Source organism: Glycine max, chromosome 19, assembly GCF_000004515.6.
Source record: "Glycine max cultivar Williams 82 chromosome 19, Glycine_max_v4.0, whole genome shotgun sequence".
NCBI classification, from domain to species: domain Eukaryota; kingdom Viridiplantae; phylum Streptophyta; class Magnoliopsida; order Fabales; family Fabaceae; genus Glycine; species Glycine max.
In genome coordinates this window covers 45,574,012-45,589,289 of record NC_038255.2, presented here as the reverse complement: position 1 = coordinate 45,589,289, position 15,278 = coordinate 45,574,012, and the positions used below count along the sequence as shown (strand labels likewise).

Below are 15,278 nucleotides of genomic sequence, written 5' to 3'. Positions count from 1 at the left end.
TTTTATTACTCAATGAATGAGAATGTTGGAAGCATGCGTGCGTGTACAAATTGTGAAGGCTGAGAGAAACAGAACTAAAGCAAAAAGGAGGAGGATAGAGGATTCCGTGTGTTCGTTGCTGCAAGATAACACAATTCAACGAATTTTAATTCCCACAAATCTAAATCAAAGCCATCGCACTACCCTGATGCACCCTCTCCCAAATTATTTTTTAAATGTATTCCATCTCATTCTGTGTACCTTCCACAACCCCACTATATAACAGACCCTCCATATTCAAAATGGTGCCTTTCACTCCCAGCAACAAATTGCAACAATCAACAAGTAGTCCAACCCGAATAAACATGATGGGAAAATGTAGTAAGTCCCTTATGGCGTTCCCAATCCTCCTCCTACGCACCCTATGCTTCCTTTTGTTCTCACAACCCCTCCTTTCTCAGGAGAACAATTTTGTTCGTCAGCCAGCTGCTCAACTCATCATCACTCCCCACCATCGCTCCCATTCAGACCCCCAACAGGTTGGTTCACCATAAAATTAATTCCACCCATATATATCACTTTATATGTACATGAGTACGTGTTTGGAATTATTTGCATATATATAGGTACACATTTCTTTGGTGGGCCAAGAGAAGATGAGGGTGTCGTGGATAACCGAAGACAAGCACGCAGAATCTGTGGTGGAGTACGGAACAAAGGCAGGGGAATATAGCGCAAAAGCAACGGGGGTGTACACCTCGTACCAATATTTTTTCTATAACTCCGGCAAGATTCACAACGTTGTAATTGGGCCATTGCAGCCTGGTTCGACTTACTTCTACAGGTGCGGAGGGTCAGGTCCTGAGTTTTCCTTCAAGACACCACCACCCAGGTGTCCCATTGAATTTGTCATCGTTGGTACGTTAGTTAGTTGTTGTTGGGATTTCTTTTGCTTCACGATTTGGTTTGATGCTGTCTGGTTTCGCATAAACTACTATTACGGTTTCGTGCTTTGGTTTCCTTGTTTGTTCTTTTTTGTATGCCCCCTCGTAACTGGTGGTGTTAAATTAGTTAGATTAGATGAGTTAAGATCAGTTAGTTACAGTGAGTGAGTTGATGAGTTCTTCAAGCCAACGCAACGATACCGTGGGGCAGGATAAGGTAGCTTTTAAGGATTAAATATCGCCTAAAAGTATACACCACTTGTTTGGCCGTTGCCAAACTTGCCTAAAAAAAATCAATAGGCAATCATTACTCCATAATTTTTTTTAGAATAACTCTAAATCTTCATGCATAACTCTAGGATTATTAATCTCCTCACGTATTAAATGAATAAAATATTAAATAGAATCTAATATTAGGACGATTTGTAATAGAATTTTAAAAGGATATAACAATACTTTTTTTTATTGAAAAATGACAAACCTACTACACATGCGGAAGTGAAGGCAAAAATAAAGCAAAGTGCACTGTGATATTTGAACCTGTAGACTCTTGCATCTTACCGCAGTTTTATTCACTAAGGTGTCTTAGCCCTTAAAAACAGAAAACTAAGGCGTCTTAAATTAGCTAGGGGCACTTCTTTATTATTTCCCCTTTTACTTCGGCTATGTTTTTTATTCTTCCTTTTTTTTCTTTTAATTTTATGGAAATTGTGGAGAAGAGCTCAGTTTTATTTTCTTCTTTTCTTTTCCTTCTCCTTTACTATGGAGCTCTCACTTCTATTTAAATATATAAAAGCAGAAAATTAAGCTTGGGCCTTGCATGAAAATATACAGAAGACACTTCCGACATATAAGGCCCATGCTATTCGCACCTCGTTAACTTGCATTGATTTTTAGTGTAAAAATTGTTGAGATGGACTACGTAATTGAATCCAAAATTTAAATTACCTTAATATGTTGGTTTGCATAAAATAAAATGGAATTATTAGATTCCATTTTCTCTTCATTTTCGTTGTTTCTTTTTATGACTATGATAGTTAATTAAGAGTTTGGCGTGGCTTAACCTGCCGAGGCATCATTACAAACTTTAATCCTTTAAGATTAATATTCGAGGAGAGATTTCAGCATGTTTAAAACTCTTCACCTCTCTAAACTTTTTTCAATTCTCTTTCTGGGTGCACGTCTACACCCAAGACAAGAGATGTGGATCAATCATGTTATATATTTTGGTGTGCAGGTGACTTGGGACAAACAGAATGGACTGCATCAACCTTAAAACACATTGATAGCAGCGACTATGATGTGTTCTTGTTACCAGGAGACCTATCCTATGCCGATTCCCAACAACCTTTGTGGGACTCTTTTGGTCGTTTGGTGGAGCCATATGCTAGTAAAAGGCCATGGATGGTTACCGAAGGCAACCACGAGATTGAGATTTTCCCTATTATCTACCCACAAGGCTTCCAAGCCTACAACGCTCGCTGGCCCATGCCCTTCCAACAAAGTGGTTCCACCTCAAACCTCTATTACTCCTTCGAGGTTGCCGGCACCCACGTCATCATGCTAGGTTCCTACACTGATTTTGACTCCCAATCACTTCAGTACACGTGGCTTCAATCTGACCTCGCCAACATTGATAGGGTCAAGACACCTTGGGTGATTGTGTTGCTGCATGCACCTTGGTATAATACTAATGAGGCACACCAAGGTGAAGGTGAATCCATGAGACAAGCCATGGAGGAGTTGCTTTATGAGGCACGCGTTGACTTGGTTTTTGCTGGCCATGTTCATGCATATGAACGCTTCGTATGTCACACCTTTTCAGTATTTTATACAACTTACCATCGGTTCTATTTATAAGAAACAAGTAATAGTCTAGTTTCTTATAAATAGAATCAGAAGTAGTCTTAATTAGCAGTCAACTTTTTTTTTATTATTAACTAAATTGAGTTCGTTGCAGACTCGAATTTACGACAATAAGGCTGATTCGTGTGGACCAATGTACGTGACAATTGGTGACGGAGGAAACAGGGAAGGTCTTGCGTTAATGTGAGATATACTATTTATTAATTTTTATGTTCAATGTTAAATGTTAACCAATATTTTTAATTTATAATATATTTTCAAAGATTTTTTTTATTCTTTCTTGGGGGGTCTTGACAGATTAATATCATTATTGCATATTGATTGTTGAGAATAGGTTTAAGAACCCTTCAAGCCCGCTCTCATTGTATCGAGAGCCAAGCTTTGGACATGGAAGGTTGCGAATACTAAATGAAACACATGCACATTGGTCATGGCACCGAAACAATGATGCTGATGCGGTTGTAGCTGATGGTGTTTGGATAGAGAGTTTAAGCAGCTCGAAAGCATGCTCGAAGACACCATACCAACAATATGCTGCTAACGAAGAGCTATAAAATTCTTATTGGAGAGGTAATTATCCTAACAAGAAAGAGAAGATCATTAAGTACTTGCAAGTATCTTCAGTTAGGATGAGGAGTGAAACACATTATAACGTGTGCTAGCATCTCATCTCACTCGGTCTCTTTGATATGATATCTGAGTTCAAAAAAAGAGTTTTACTGTCTTTAAATTCAATGCACTTCAGTTCTTGATTCGAATCTTTGTCAAATTATAAGGCCCATGATTTTACAAAAGTCCTCTGTAACCAAAATTATTTAGATCCAAATAAGAATCCAGATTGAGAATAATGTTATCTATTAATGTTACCGTAAAAAATAGCAGGACCCTTCACCAATTTGATGTGAATATATATGAACATGCTTCCATTTGATGTTAGATTAAAATTCAGATCAAAATAAATGGAAAACATGATTCTCTTAATTTCATTTTCTTTGTAACTCAGTTTTCTTTGACAATACATTTGTACGTTTATTTTTACTAAAAAAATTCCATCGTTACCTTGAAGAAGAAATTTGGTAAGATTAGAAAAATAGGTCACAATGGAATATGTGGCATATGTGACAAGGACAAACTTGTCGGGCAAGCAAAGAAAAATCTAGAGAGAAATTCAAATGAGTTTTCTCGTCAATAAATTCTTCCATTTTCAAAAGTTACGTTGTAAATTATTTTTTAATCACAAATATTAGTTATTAATTTTTGTTAAAATATTAATGAAGAGATATAAACTCATAATATCTTCCTTCTCTTTTATTTCTTTAACATGAAACTAATCTTATAACTTATTTACAGTTAAGTTTTCTATTAAACATGAAATAAATGAGACTATAAATAAAAAAGAAAAATATAGACACAAAATAGATGCGCATAACCTTTTATGAACACAGTTGTGTGTGTGTGGCAATATAATAATAATCCAGCATGTTGTTTCAGGTCATTCTCATTGTATGCACTAATAATTTTTAAGTTCACAGTAGAAGCATCACCCTTGGGTCGTTGTATCACATGACAGGACTTGAAGGAATACTGGAATAGACGGGCAATTAAATTTAAAAGAAAGCGGTGGGTGGGTTCATGGCCCAAAAGAAAAAAACTATGATTCTATGGCCCAAAAGAAAAAAATTATAACTTCCCGAACCGAAAAATAAAAAAATAAGACAGGCAGAATGTAACAACAGTTTAACGCTGGTGTATGAGAGTCGTTATTCCATTAAAATAAATAATATTGTTTATTTTTAAGGTGACTAGAGAGAAGGGAAACGCGTGTAAGAATAATTGCTTCTACCAAGAACGGTTCATATAAAAAAGTGAAGATCTAATATATTTTTTGATTTATTTCAGTTGAGAATTGAGATAGATAATGGGGGGTGATCAGTGTAAATTTGGAGATTTAATTTGGTCAGAGAAAACCACGCATATATTCTAACACCAATCGTTACATTTTCTGGGTATATCAATTATCACATATTTTAAAATACTTTAATTTTTTTATTTAATTCTATTTTTAATCCTTCTATTAAATTTGATGTAACATTTTAATATCTCAATTTTGTACTAAACAATTCCTTTAATTTCTTGATTAAAAACATGTTATGTTGACAATTTTCTGTTCAATTAAATCACTGATAAAAAATAATAACACCACGTTTTACATACATAATACATCATTTTATAATTAGTATAGATAAAAAACATCAAAATATACAAGTTAGAACCGATTAACACAACAACAAACATGCTCTATAGCTATAAAGAGTAGATTGCGTTTAACATTCGCTCCCGAAACTAGATGACAATCGTTAAAGTCCAACTACTAGTATGTTCGGTTTTACATATGAAAATGTAATTTTCTATATCTCGAATATAATTTTAAGGAAGCAAGAAACTACTAGTAATGAATATACAGTAGCTTTCATATCCCAAATGTCATTTTTCCATTCACAAAAGCTAATACCTCAACTGGGAGACCCCAATTGGGCCTTGAGTTCATCCACTCTCACACCTTTTGGGTCCCACGGAAGAAACAGTGCACAGCGGCCACAGCCTTCCTTCCAGAATAGTTTTGATTTATCCCCACACATTTATAATGAGCCAATGTATAATGTGATCACAACTTCCCACTATCGGATTTAGAAATTATATTCGAGGCGTCTACTTGATTTTTTACCTATATTCATTTTTCAACCAAAAATCCAAACAACAACAAAAAGAAAGAGATAAAGAGAGAACGACAGGATACAATGCCGACGATAATTTCCCTTTCTGGCAAACGCGCCACCCACTAGAAAAATAGAAATGCCGTAGAAAAATAATCAAACTAAACTTTTTTACATTTCATTTCAATTCTAAACCCCTCAATTTCCGAACGTGGGTGGACCTAACATTTTTCCACTTTTAATGCACAAACACAAACCAAAGCCACCAAAATATGACTTATTCAACCCTTCCCAATGTCGTCATAATAATAGATTTTTTTTTTTTTACACGCTCGAAATCGGTTCGTATCAACGGTCCACGACGAACGGTCCTGATCAACTCACCCTAATCGCTTCGATCATCCAACGGCGCAGATTAAATCCTCCGTAGCTTCTCGCCTTTGATCACGGGATTCGCCCGTGCTATCTCCTCTCTCCCCACCGCCTTGAAATCGAAGCCACACGCGTGTTTCTCGGGGTACCTGTGGCTCCCACAAAACGTTGTTCCGCACCTGCACTTGAACCCTGTCAACCCCACGCGCTTCCTACACGCGCCGCACCGGTTCGCCTGAACCGGTGCGGCTATATCCGGCGAAATCAGCACCGGTGGTTGAGGGAGGGATTCAACCGGCGCCGAAGGGGATTCCACGGAGGAGGCAACGACGGCGGTTGCGGTGACGGTGGCGGAGGAAGATCCTGAAAGAGCGGTTTCGATTGTGGATTTGGTTTTGGCTTGTTCTTCTTCCTTCAAACGGATGTCTCTGTAGCATTTGGAACAGAGATTCATGGTGGCGGGGCTACCAAAGAAACCGCAGTTGTTGGAGCAGAGTCTGTGACCTTCGGGAGCTTGGCATCGGTGTTCTTCGGCCATGTCTGGATCTGTGTGTGTGTGTGTGTGAGAGAGAGAGAGAGGGAGAGAGAGAGAGAGAATATCTATAACAGCGTGAGGTTGTTGATGATGAATATTTCAAGCAGTTTGGATGATTCCTTCAAAATAATTCGAGGAATAATTGAAAAGCTGATGAATCTCTCGCGTTAGGCTTTTTGGAATTATCACGTATAAATAGAAGAAGAAAAAAAATCACAGATTGGAAATTCAACAACGGCGTGCCGAAAATAGGGGAATTTTGTTTCTACGACGAAATTGCTACAATATTTTTTTCCATAAAAAAAAAACGAAAAAAATAAAGGGGTATTGGGATGAGGGGAGAAGGAGAAAGAGTTAGTACCTGATTTATAATAAGGAGTGGTTGTGGGTTTGGGAAGAAGATAAGAACGAGAGTGGAAAGAGGAAAGAATCTTAACGGAGAATGATTAACAGAGTTGGAACTCGGAAAGGATATAAGGAAAAAAAAAAAAGAGAGAGAGAGAGAGAGAGAGAGAGAGAGAGACGAAGCCACCGTGAAAAGAGACAAATGAGTATTAATCATTTTCAACTGGTCATTCTTAAGAGGATAATTAATTAATGGGATGGAAAGTTATGTCGAGACTTGGGAGGAGAAAATTATGCATTATTGTTAATTAGGTTAGTGATTAATTGTTTTGGCGTTAACGTCAGATGGAAAAAGAGACAGGCTGGCTTTGACGGCAGTGGTGTGGTGGAGAAGAAGGCAGTGGCACATAAAGTTCAACGCACCTAAGAGAAATACTTAAAAAATAAGTGATTATTGAATAATACATCATTTTTTTGGGGTCTTTCAAGGAGAAAAATATGGTCAGTTATATTTAATTAAGGATAAAAGTTCTCAATTAATTAGATAACCAATTAGAAAATGAATAATAGAAAATTTTTATTAAAAATTAGTAAAGTACTAATTTTTAATCAGTGCTAGTTGGCATTTAGTTTAAATTAATTCTCAATTAAATTTAATTAATTAATATTTCTCATCAAACTAAACTGAACGGAAGTGGAAATGCATGAACTGAAGGGAAAAAAAAAAAATCTCTGAACGCAGTGGTAAATAAAAAACACGGTAGAAATAGAAAAGGAGAGGGAGCCAAAGCATGTTTGGTGAGAAGGCGTGGCACCTAGTTAGACTTAGACCCACCCTGATAATTAATTATAATTAAATAATACAAAAGAGAATAAGCTTATTTTATATCTTAACCAACATGCCAAATTCGTTTTTCATTTTTCAACATGTTATAATTTGTGATGCACCCACACGCGCGACCTTTCAATTTGTCAAACAACGATAAGAAAACCCTCTGCTGCTAGTTCTCGTTACATCATTCTGCCGGTCTCATTTGATGTTATTTATACAGTGAAACCATGGGATGTAATAATAAATTAGACTAATTAATTAATCTTCAGTAAATAAATACTCTGAATTAATATTATAAATATTAAAAGAAAAAGTTAAGTGAATAATTTTGTCTCTGAAAGTGTTCTTCTCCGGATGAAAGATAATGAATATTGACTTCATCTGATTTTTCGTAATGAAAAAAAAAAACTGCATGATTTTCTTGATAAAATTCATAAATAACTTATTTTTTATAAGATATCGACGTTGCTAATTTTCTATAACTAAACTCTGAAGTATGATATACATCAATACTCCAATGTATTTCTTTTTTCTTCCAAGTGAGAAGAATAGGCACGTTTTCAATTTTTTTTCCTTTTAAATTCACAGTGTATGTTTCTGTGTGAACCTTAACAATCACTTGGTCTAATTTTACATACTCATTGTTTCGAGCGAATATGTTTTTTTTTATGACGATTTCAAGTTAGTCCCTAAATTGAAAGAAAATAAAAAAAGAAAACTAAAAAAGTCCTTGAAAGAAACTTCCAACAGGCAGGCATTCACATTCATCTTTGAATGGATATAGTTAAATAATGTTGTTAACTTTGATAATACAGTGCGTTAACTGACACATCTCACTCACCTTTGTTAAAAGAGAAAGAAAAATAAGAAGGAAGAAGAGAAGGAAAAAATCTTATTCAGTTAAAAAAAAACATGTGAGATCTTAATCATAAGCTTTCTCCGGTTTCTATTATAAGTAAAAAATTAATTAATAGAAGAAAATTCATACTCAAGAAAAGAAGAGGACAAAAGAGGTTGAGTTTTAATTATATTTTTTTGTGAAAGGCAGAGGAAAATGCCCAAAACTGAAAATTGCGTGAAAACCCAGTAGATATTACATCAGCATTGGCAGCAAGAGAAATAAAATGAGGAACTCTATCAAATATTCTTAATTGTCTCTATTTAGGGATAAATCATCATATAATTAGACAACACATCCGTAACTTGTTCCCTTCTCGCAATGTATGATTCCACTTCAAAGAACCTCCCTGCAAGGCATAGTCCTTAATATCTTGGATCATACTAAAACAAGGATGGTAGGAAGGACATTCACTGTTTAGTAAGATATAGAAACCCGAGAATCAGATTCACAAAAATCCAAGCAACTGAACAAGATCCTCGACTCCAAGCAATTTTAATTCCAAGCAAAATTGCCCAAAGCTCAATAATTTTATTTTAGTCCCTTGAATTGAAGAAAGAAAAATAGATAAAGAAGAAAAAGATACATCTTAATAATTTTATTTTAGTCCCTTGCTTATGTAAATGCCACATGGACAAACACTTAGGACATTATTTGGTCCAAAATTCAGCATAAGGCTAAAGCAGCAGAGGGCATCAAAGAGCTGTTGTTTGATCTTCTGTCTTATCTTCAACCCTAGCATAAGGAGCAGCTAGCTAGCTGTTATTTTATGGACAATATGGACAAGGAGGAACCATATAAAATATGGGAATCTCTAGAGCTTCCAACTCATATGTCTATTTCTGATACCACTCAGTACTTATTGGAATGGAAGCAAGCTAGAGAAGATATTGCTCAGAATTCAAATCAAGCTCAACATCAAGCTAATCACAGTTGGACACCTCCTGAAACAGGTTCGCTCAAACACAATATTGATGTTGCAATTTTTTGAAATCAGCTTTGCTTTGGTTTTGGCATGTGCATACGTGATGATCATGGGAGATTAATAAAGGCAAGAACTCAGTGGAATTATCGAGTACCTCATCTGAAAGAAGCAGAAGAGTGGGCATTATTACAAGGTCTTTGGGTTCAAGAACCGGGTTATCATAGTATTATCATTGAAGTTGATTGTAAGTCACTGGTGGATGGTTTAATGGGTTGTAATAACAAAAAATACAGATCTGCAAATCATTTTTTCTAAGTGTAGTGAGGTTTTATACAATGTTTCAAATTCATTGGTGACTTTTATAAGAAAGCAAGTCAACAATGTTACTTACACGTTAGCTAGAACATCACTATCTTTTATTAGCATCCATAACCTTTTATCATATTTCAAGTTATGTGTTATTTTGAATTAAATAAATAGATATTTTTTTGTAAAAAAAAAAAAAAGAATTGTGTGAATGTCATTGTGCCACCAAGGGACTAACAAATTACATGAGTTACTTTCAAGAATTTTTTTTTAAAAAAAATTCTTTCATTTTAGGGACTAACCAGAAATGACCATGCACTTTTAGTCTTTAGTCTTTTAGGGACTAAGTTGACCATTTAGTTGATTAAATATGTACGAGAGAAGTATTATTCGTTTTAAAATAATATATCTGCTTATATAATAACATAATAAAAAAGTTAATAATTAAGATAATAAATATTTCAAATTTGATTGATGTAATTTGTCTGTACTGTACTACTGTACGAAATTTTATATTTAAACCAAAATCTTACTATTCATTAAGCGAAATACTTTAAATAGCTTATTATATATACCAATTTATTTTTAATAAATAAGTTTATATTTTAATCAAATTAAATATGCCTTTCGTATATATTTATTATTCGTATTATAAAAAATATTTTTTTTTCATATGATGCAAGTTTTCATTTTTGTGATTTAGATATTTACCCTTATTAATTATTTTTTTATGTGTATAATGATTCCACTGAAATTCAAACTTGTGAGTTGTGACCTTGTGTTTATACTCCAACTCTTATCGTTAGGTTGATCCTACTTGATTAATTAATTTTTAATATTTTTTCATAAAAAATGTCTACTAAATTAATATAAACAATTACCTTTCTATTAAAATATTAATGTAATTTTATGCAAGTTTTTTTTTATTTTTGAGTGACATAAACATTTACTTTTATGATTTAAATAAATTTTCCATTATAACGTTATGTAACGTTATATTCATAATTTAAATATTAATATACCTCCATCCAAAAAATTTATGTTCATTTAATTTTATATTCATGTTTTGTGTATATTAATATGATTTTGAACATTAATTTCATTTTATAATTTTTTAATTGTACACGATTCATAGCAGTTGGCTTGATTCCTATTGAGATTACCTAGAAATTATGAATTTTCGGATTATTTTTAAAAGTATTCTTACATAATTGTCTCTCTTGATTCACCAAAAAACATAAATGTCTCTCTTTATAGATTATAATATTCTTACATAAATGTCTCTCTTTATAGATTCTAATATTAACGGATAAAAAAACCTTAAATATATTTTTTATTCTTTGAGTTTGAGATCTATATTTTTTAGTCTATCAAATTAAATTTTTTATTTTTTTATTCCTTAAATTCATAAAATTCTTTTTTAAATCTCTTTTTGATTGATTTTTGATAGTTTAAATACACAATCTCAATCTGTCATTTTTTTTACCACGAAACGGATTAAAAAGAATATTTTTGAAGAGTTTGAGGACTAAAATTCCAAGTTTTAATTCAAGAGACTAAAAAAAGAAAGAATTTCAAATTTAAAGGATTAAAAAAATATTTAAGAAAAAAAATCTAACATTACGAGGAAATGACATTGTTGGCTTTGCCATATGCAAGGCAGGAATATCCGGGGACATAAAAATTACAAGACAAAGTAGGTTCGTCAAATGTTTAATCTCTTCCTCTGTTTATTTATTTTTCATTCAAAAAAAATTGTTTTACAGGTTACGACAACCTACTTACTCAGGTGCATAGGTAGATCAAGTTACTTGGATTTCAAGAATGTCAACTTATCCTAATACGAAATTGATAAGTACATGTGTTTTTTCCTTGTAATTCGTTAGCGGCATCCAAGTAAATACAAAGAAAAAGGGCAGAGTGAGATTGTGAAAACATCATAGTTGTAGAGAAGAGTAAGCTATATATTATTAAGATCAATAATGATACACAATTTTACTCGCTTCATATATTCAAGAATATGTTATTCTCTCGTCTCATACAAATCGTTGTCTATAAAAAAAAATATCAAAATAATTGTTATTATAGTTTTTAATATAACATTAATTATTTGTTCCTATTTATATTTTTTTATAATATTAATCATATGAGTTATAAAAAAAAATAAAGTAATGTTAAAAAAAATAATTTCAAAAAATTATTATTATTAATCTATTTTTTAATTTTTTTATCTGCTTAAAATAATTTATGATCATAATTGTATAATAGGAAGGAGGAAGTACACAACTTTGCATATTAGACATATGTAGCCAACAATCATGCACAACAGTAGACATGTCTTTTATAGTTTTGAAGTTCACTTTTTTTTTTATCATTCGCGTGTAATTTTTTTTTTTTATTTTTTGCTTTTTTAATGTGGGAATGTTTTTCAAATTGTAAAACGTATTATGACTTCTCATTATAACATCTATTACGATTTATTATTATTTTTTTAATTGAAGTCATACAATTATTTATGATTTCAATATAAATTTTTTTATTTATGATTTTAATGTCGTTAATTTTTTTTAAATTTTACGACTTTAAAGTTATAATTTTTTTTAATGTTTTAGGATTTTTATTTACTTGTATTTTTTTGTTTTGTTTTCATTTTTAAAAAATTGTAATTAAATTTTATTTATTTAATTATTAATTAAATATTTTTAATTTTACTTGTCATTAGTTTTATTTAATATCTTGTATATGATTTTATTTAATATGTTATATATTTATTATTTTAAATACTTTATATAATTTTTTAATAATGTGTTATCTAAAATATTTTGTATATCTAAAATTTAGATAATTTTTTATATTTTAATATTTTATATATTTAACATAATCATAGTAAATATGCATACAAATAAGTTGACGATTAATATAATTTTTGTTTTTTTATGTTTTTTAAAGTTTTTTTTAATATCTTGTGTATGTTTTTTATATGATTTTATTTAATATGTTATATATTTTTTAAACATTTCTTATTTTAAATATTTTATACAATTTTTTAATAATGTTTTATCTAAAATATTTTGTATATTTAAAATTTAGATAATTTTATATATTTTAATATTTTGTATATTTAATATAATCATATTAAATATGCATAGAAATAGACGACTAATATAATTTAGTAAATATGAATAATTCATTGTTCGTCTTAAAACCTTTCAAAATTAAATAATTGATGCTTTAATGAGTAAAACTATGAGCAACTACAAATAAGAAAAATATGTCATGTACGTGCACATGTTGAGAGTAGTTATGATTGATTAAGAAGATGGATGCAAAACGTGTCATTGCTTAACTTCTAGACATGCTACATATGCCTACATGTGTTTCATAGGCATGTTAATATATAATTCTCAAACTAATTATTCTCACTTAAAGGAATTCTAGATTGATAGAGGATCTTAAAAAAAAATTGATGGTGAGATAGGTGATAATAATGATAATGGCGATAATGATAATAACATGGCTTATAAGAGTGAAAAATAATTTAAAAATAATTGGATGTAAGATAAAGATAAATTATAATGAGTACATAATGTGTCACATATAGGAGTAGAAAGAATAAATTAATCAATTAATTTTTCAACTTAATTATTGACTCTATATTGGATAAATTCGTTGTAACCAAATATCTATTAGGTTAATTCTTTCTAAACATAAAATTGTGAGTTAAAAATTTCTTTCTATTTTGTATTGATAAATTATTTTTTGAGTAATATTTTGTGTATGTTTTTATATCATTTTACATATATTTTTTGGTAGAACTCACATTTGGAACTAAGTTTGTATTGTTAAAATATAACCGCTCGATTGAGTGAAAGAGTTAAAAATTATATAACTTCATGAAAATTGAAAACTCTACACTTATAAATACAGTTGTGGTAAGTATAACATCCTTGAATGTTGATTTCTCAATGATTTTTACACTATTCTTGTTGATCAGAATCTTCCCCCGGTTATAATTCTTCATAAGTAGTCCTTTTTGAGACATTAAAAATCAGTTTTGTCAGCTCTTAGGATCAATAATTGCTCTCACAAATCAACACAAGACTTCTCATTATGCTTTATCCTCACTCACATTTTTCGAAAAACTTCTTAGAAAGTTACTCATTCCATAATTACTCTAAGCTAAACATGCTTAAATACAAAGATTTTAAGTAATGGACTACCAAAAAGTATATACATATGATTGGTATAGGTGATATCAATTAATTTTTTAAGTCATCATCAATTATAGAGTCTCATACTTGCACAACCTTTAGATTTCTCTCTTTTTGATGCGATTCGTCAAGGTGTTACAATAAGCAACACGACCACAATAAGATGATAATAGTCTTCGAGAAAACAACGTCAACGATCTGACAACACCGGTGATAAGTAAATTCACCATGAACATGATTAATTCATGAGGGTCGTAGTCAACCATGAAAGGTGTAGTCAATCCACAACTCCAAAAACTTAAGCATCATTTCCGACCACGACTGTGGTAAATTTTATCATGATCATATAGTGTATCTTTTCAAAGTGATATCTTTAGAAATTACAATGGAACTAAAATTGAAGAAAAATTTATACTAATGAATTATAATCTCTGATCACTTTTATCGTCACCCAATTTTTTTTTTGTATTAATTTATCTATTTTCTTTCAAAAATCAAAACTATTAAAATATTTAAATCCTTTTTTAATCATTTGACTAACTGAAAATACAATTAAATTAACCATTTGTGTTTGATATTCAAATTTTCTAGTCCACTCTCACTATGAGGTTTTCAAGCCTTACATATCATGTAGCATTTGATGTTTTTCTTGTAATATTTTATTTTAAATTTTACGTTTTGAATATTTGGAGGAAGCATCCGAGTATAGAGAAAGGCCACTTGAATAGGACCGGGCATCCAGCTGTTTCTGGTGTACATGTATGTGGCAATTTTTAATTTATAAAAAAAAACTTAAAAATATTCTTAACAATATACAAAATTGCATCAGGAAGATCACACATTGATCACCTGTGACTTTTACAAATAGAGTTTAATTTTAATATATTATTAATATAAACTAATTATAAATATAATATTTAAAGTAATTATTATAAAATTTCATATTTTTAATCATGCAATAATTTATAATTAGATAAAAAAAATCATAAAACTAATAAGATACTCTAATTATTTTTTTTATAAATACATATCTTGACACGAATTTGTATATCTAAAATCAGTGTGATTTTTCTTTTGGAAGTAACCTAGTGATTTTATTATATTATATGTAATATAAACGTGGCATGAGAAGCCTATTAATATATCCGTCATTTTAAAATTATTTGTTTCCAATTTCGTAACACGGAACGGATCAAACATTGGCTGTAAGTCTTATCCTCCATGTCATCCTTAGCTGGTAATGGGAAGAAATAAATTATTTTTATGTTAAAGCATATAAGATAATTTATTTATTCGAAAGCATATAAAGTTATTGACTCTATGAAATGTTCGTGCGATGGTTTAAATACAT

General features: G+C 31.1%; 2 protein-coding genes across 2 annotated transcripts; one reads left to right on the top strand and one right to left on the bottom strand.

The window, feature by feature from the left end:
- The first annotated feature begins 18 nt into the window (after positions 1-18).
- On the top strand, positions 19-3,770 carry LOC100817498 (purple acid phosphatase 22). The gene is made up of 5 exons (XM_003553546.5): positions 19-518; positions 606-897; positions 2,161-2,729; positions 2,884-2,972; positions 3,124-3,770. Exons 1-5 carry the CDS (start codon positions 216-218, stop codon positions 3,341-3,343), a joined length of 1,473 nt encoding a protein of 490 aa, XP_003553594.2. The 5' UTR covers positions 19-215; the 3' UTR covers positions 3,344-3,770.
- Positions 3,771-5,656: 1,886 nt separating this feature from the next.
- On the bottom strand, positions 5,657-7,044 carry LOC100789686 (zinc finger A20 and AN1 domain-containing stress-associated protein 4). The gene has a single exon (XM_003554379.5). The coding sequence runs from the start codon at positions 6,411-6,413 to the stop codon at positions 5,919-5,921; it is 495 nt and encodes a 164-aa protein (XP_003554427.1). The 5' UTR covers positions 6,414-7,044; the 3' UTR covers positions 5,657-5,918.
- Positions 7,045-15,278: the final 8,234 nt, after the last annotated feature.

What these genes read in the sequence shown, in the direction of transcription:
- LOC100789686 (XM_003554379.5), bottom strand. Translation starts at nt 6,413, where the DNA reads ATGGCCGAAGAACACCGATGCCAAGCTCCCGAAGGTCACAGACTCTGC.
- LOC100817498 (XM_003553546.5), top strand. Translation starts at nt 216, where the DNA reads ATGTATTCCATCTCATTCTGTGTACCTTCCACAACCCCACTATATAAC. An exon ending in CCCATTCAGACCCCCAACAG is followed by an intron (nt 519 to 605) that starts GTTGGTTCACCA and finishes GCATATATATAG; the next exon opens with GTACACATTTCTTTGGTGGG. An exon ending in CATTGAATTTGTCATCGTTG is followed by an intron (nt 898 to 2,160) that starts GTACGTTAGTTA and finishes TTTGGTGTGCAG; the next exon opens with GTGACTTGGGACAAACAGAA.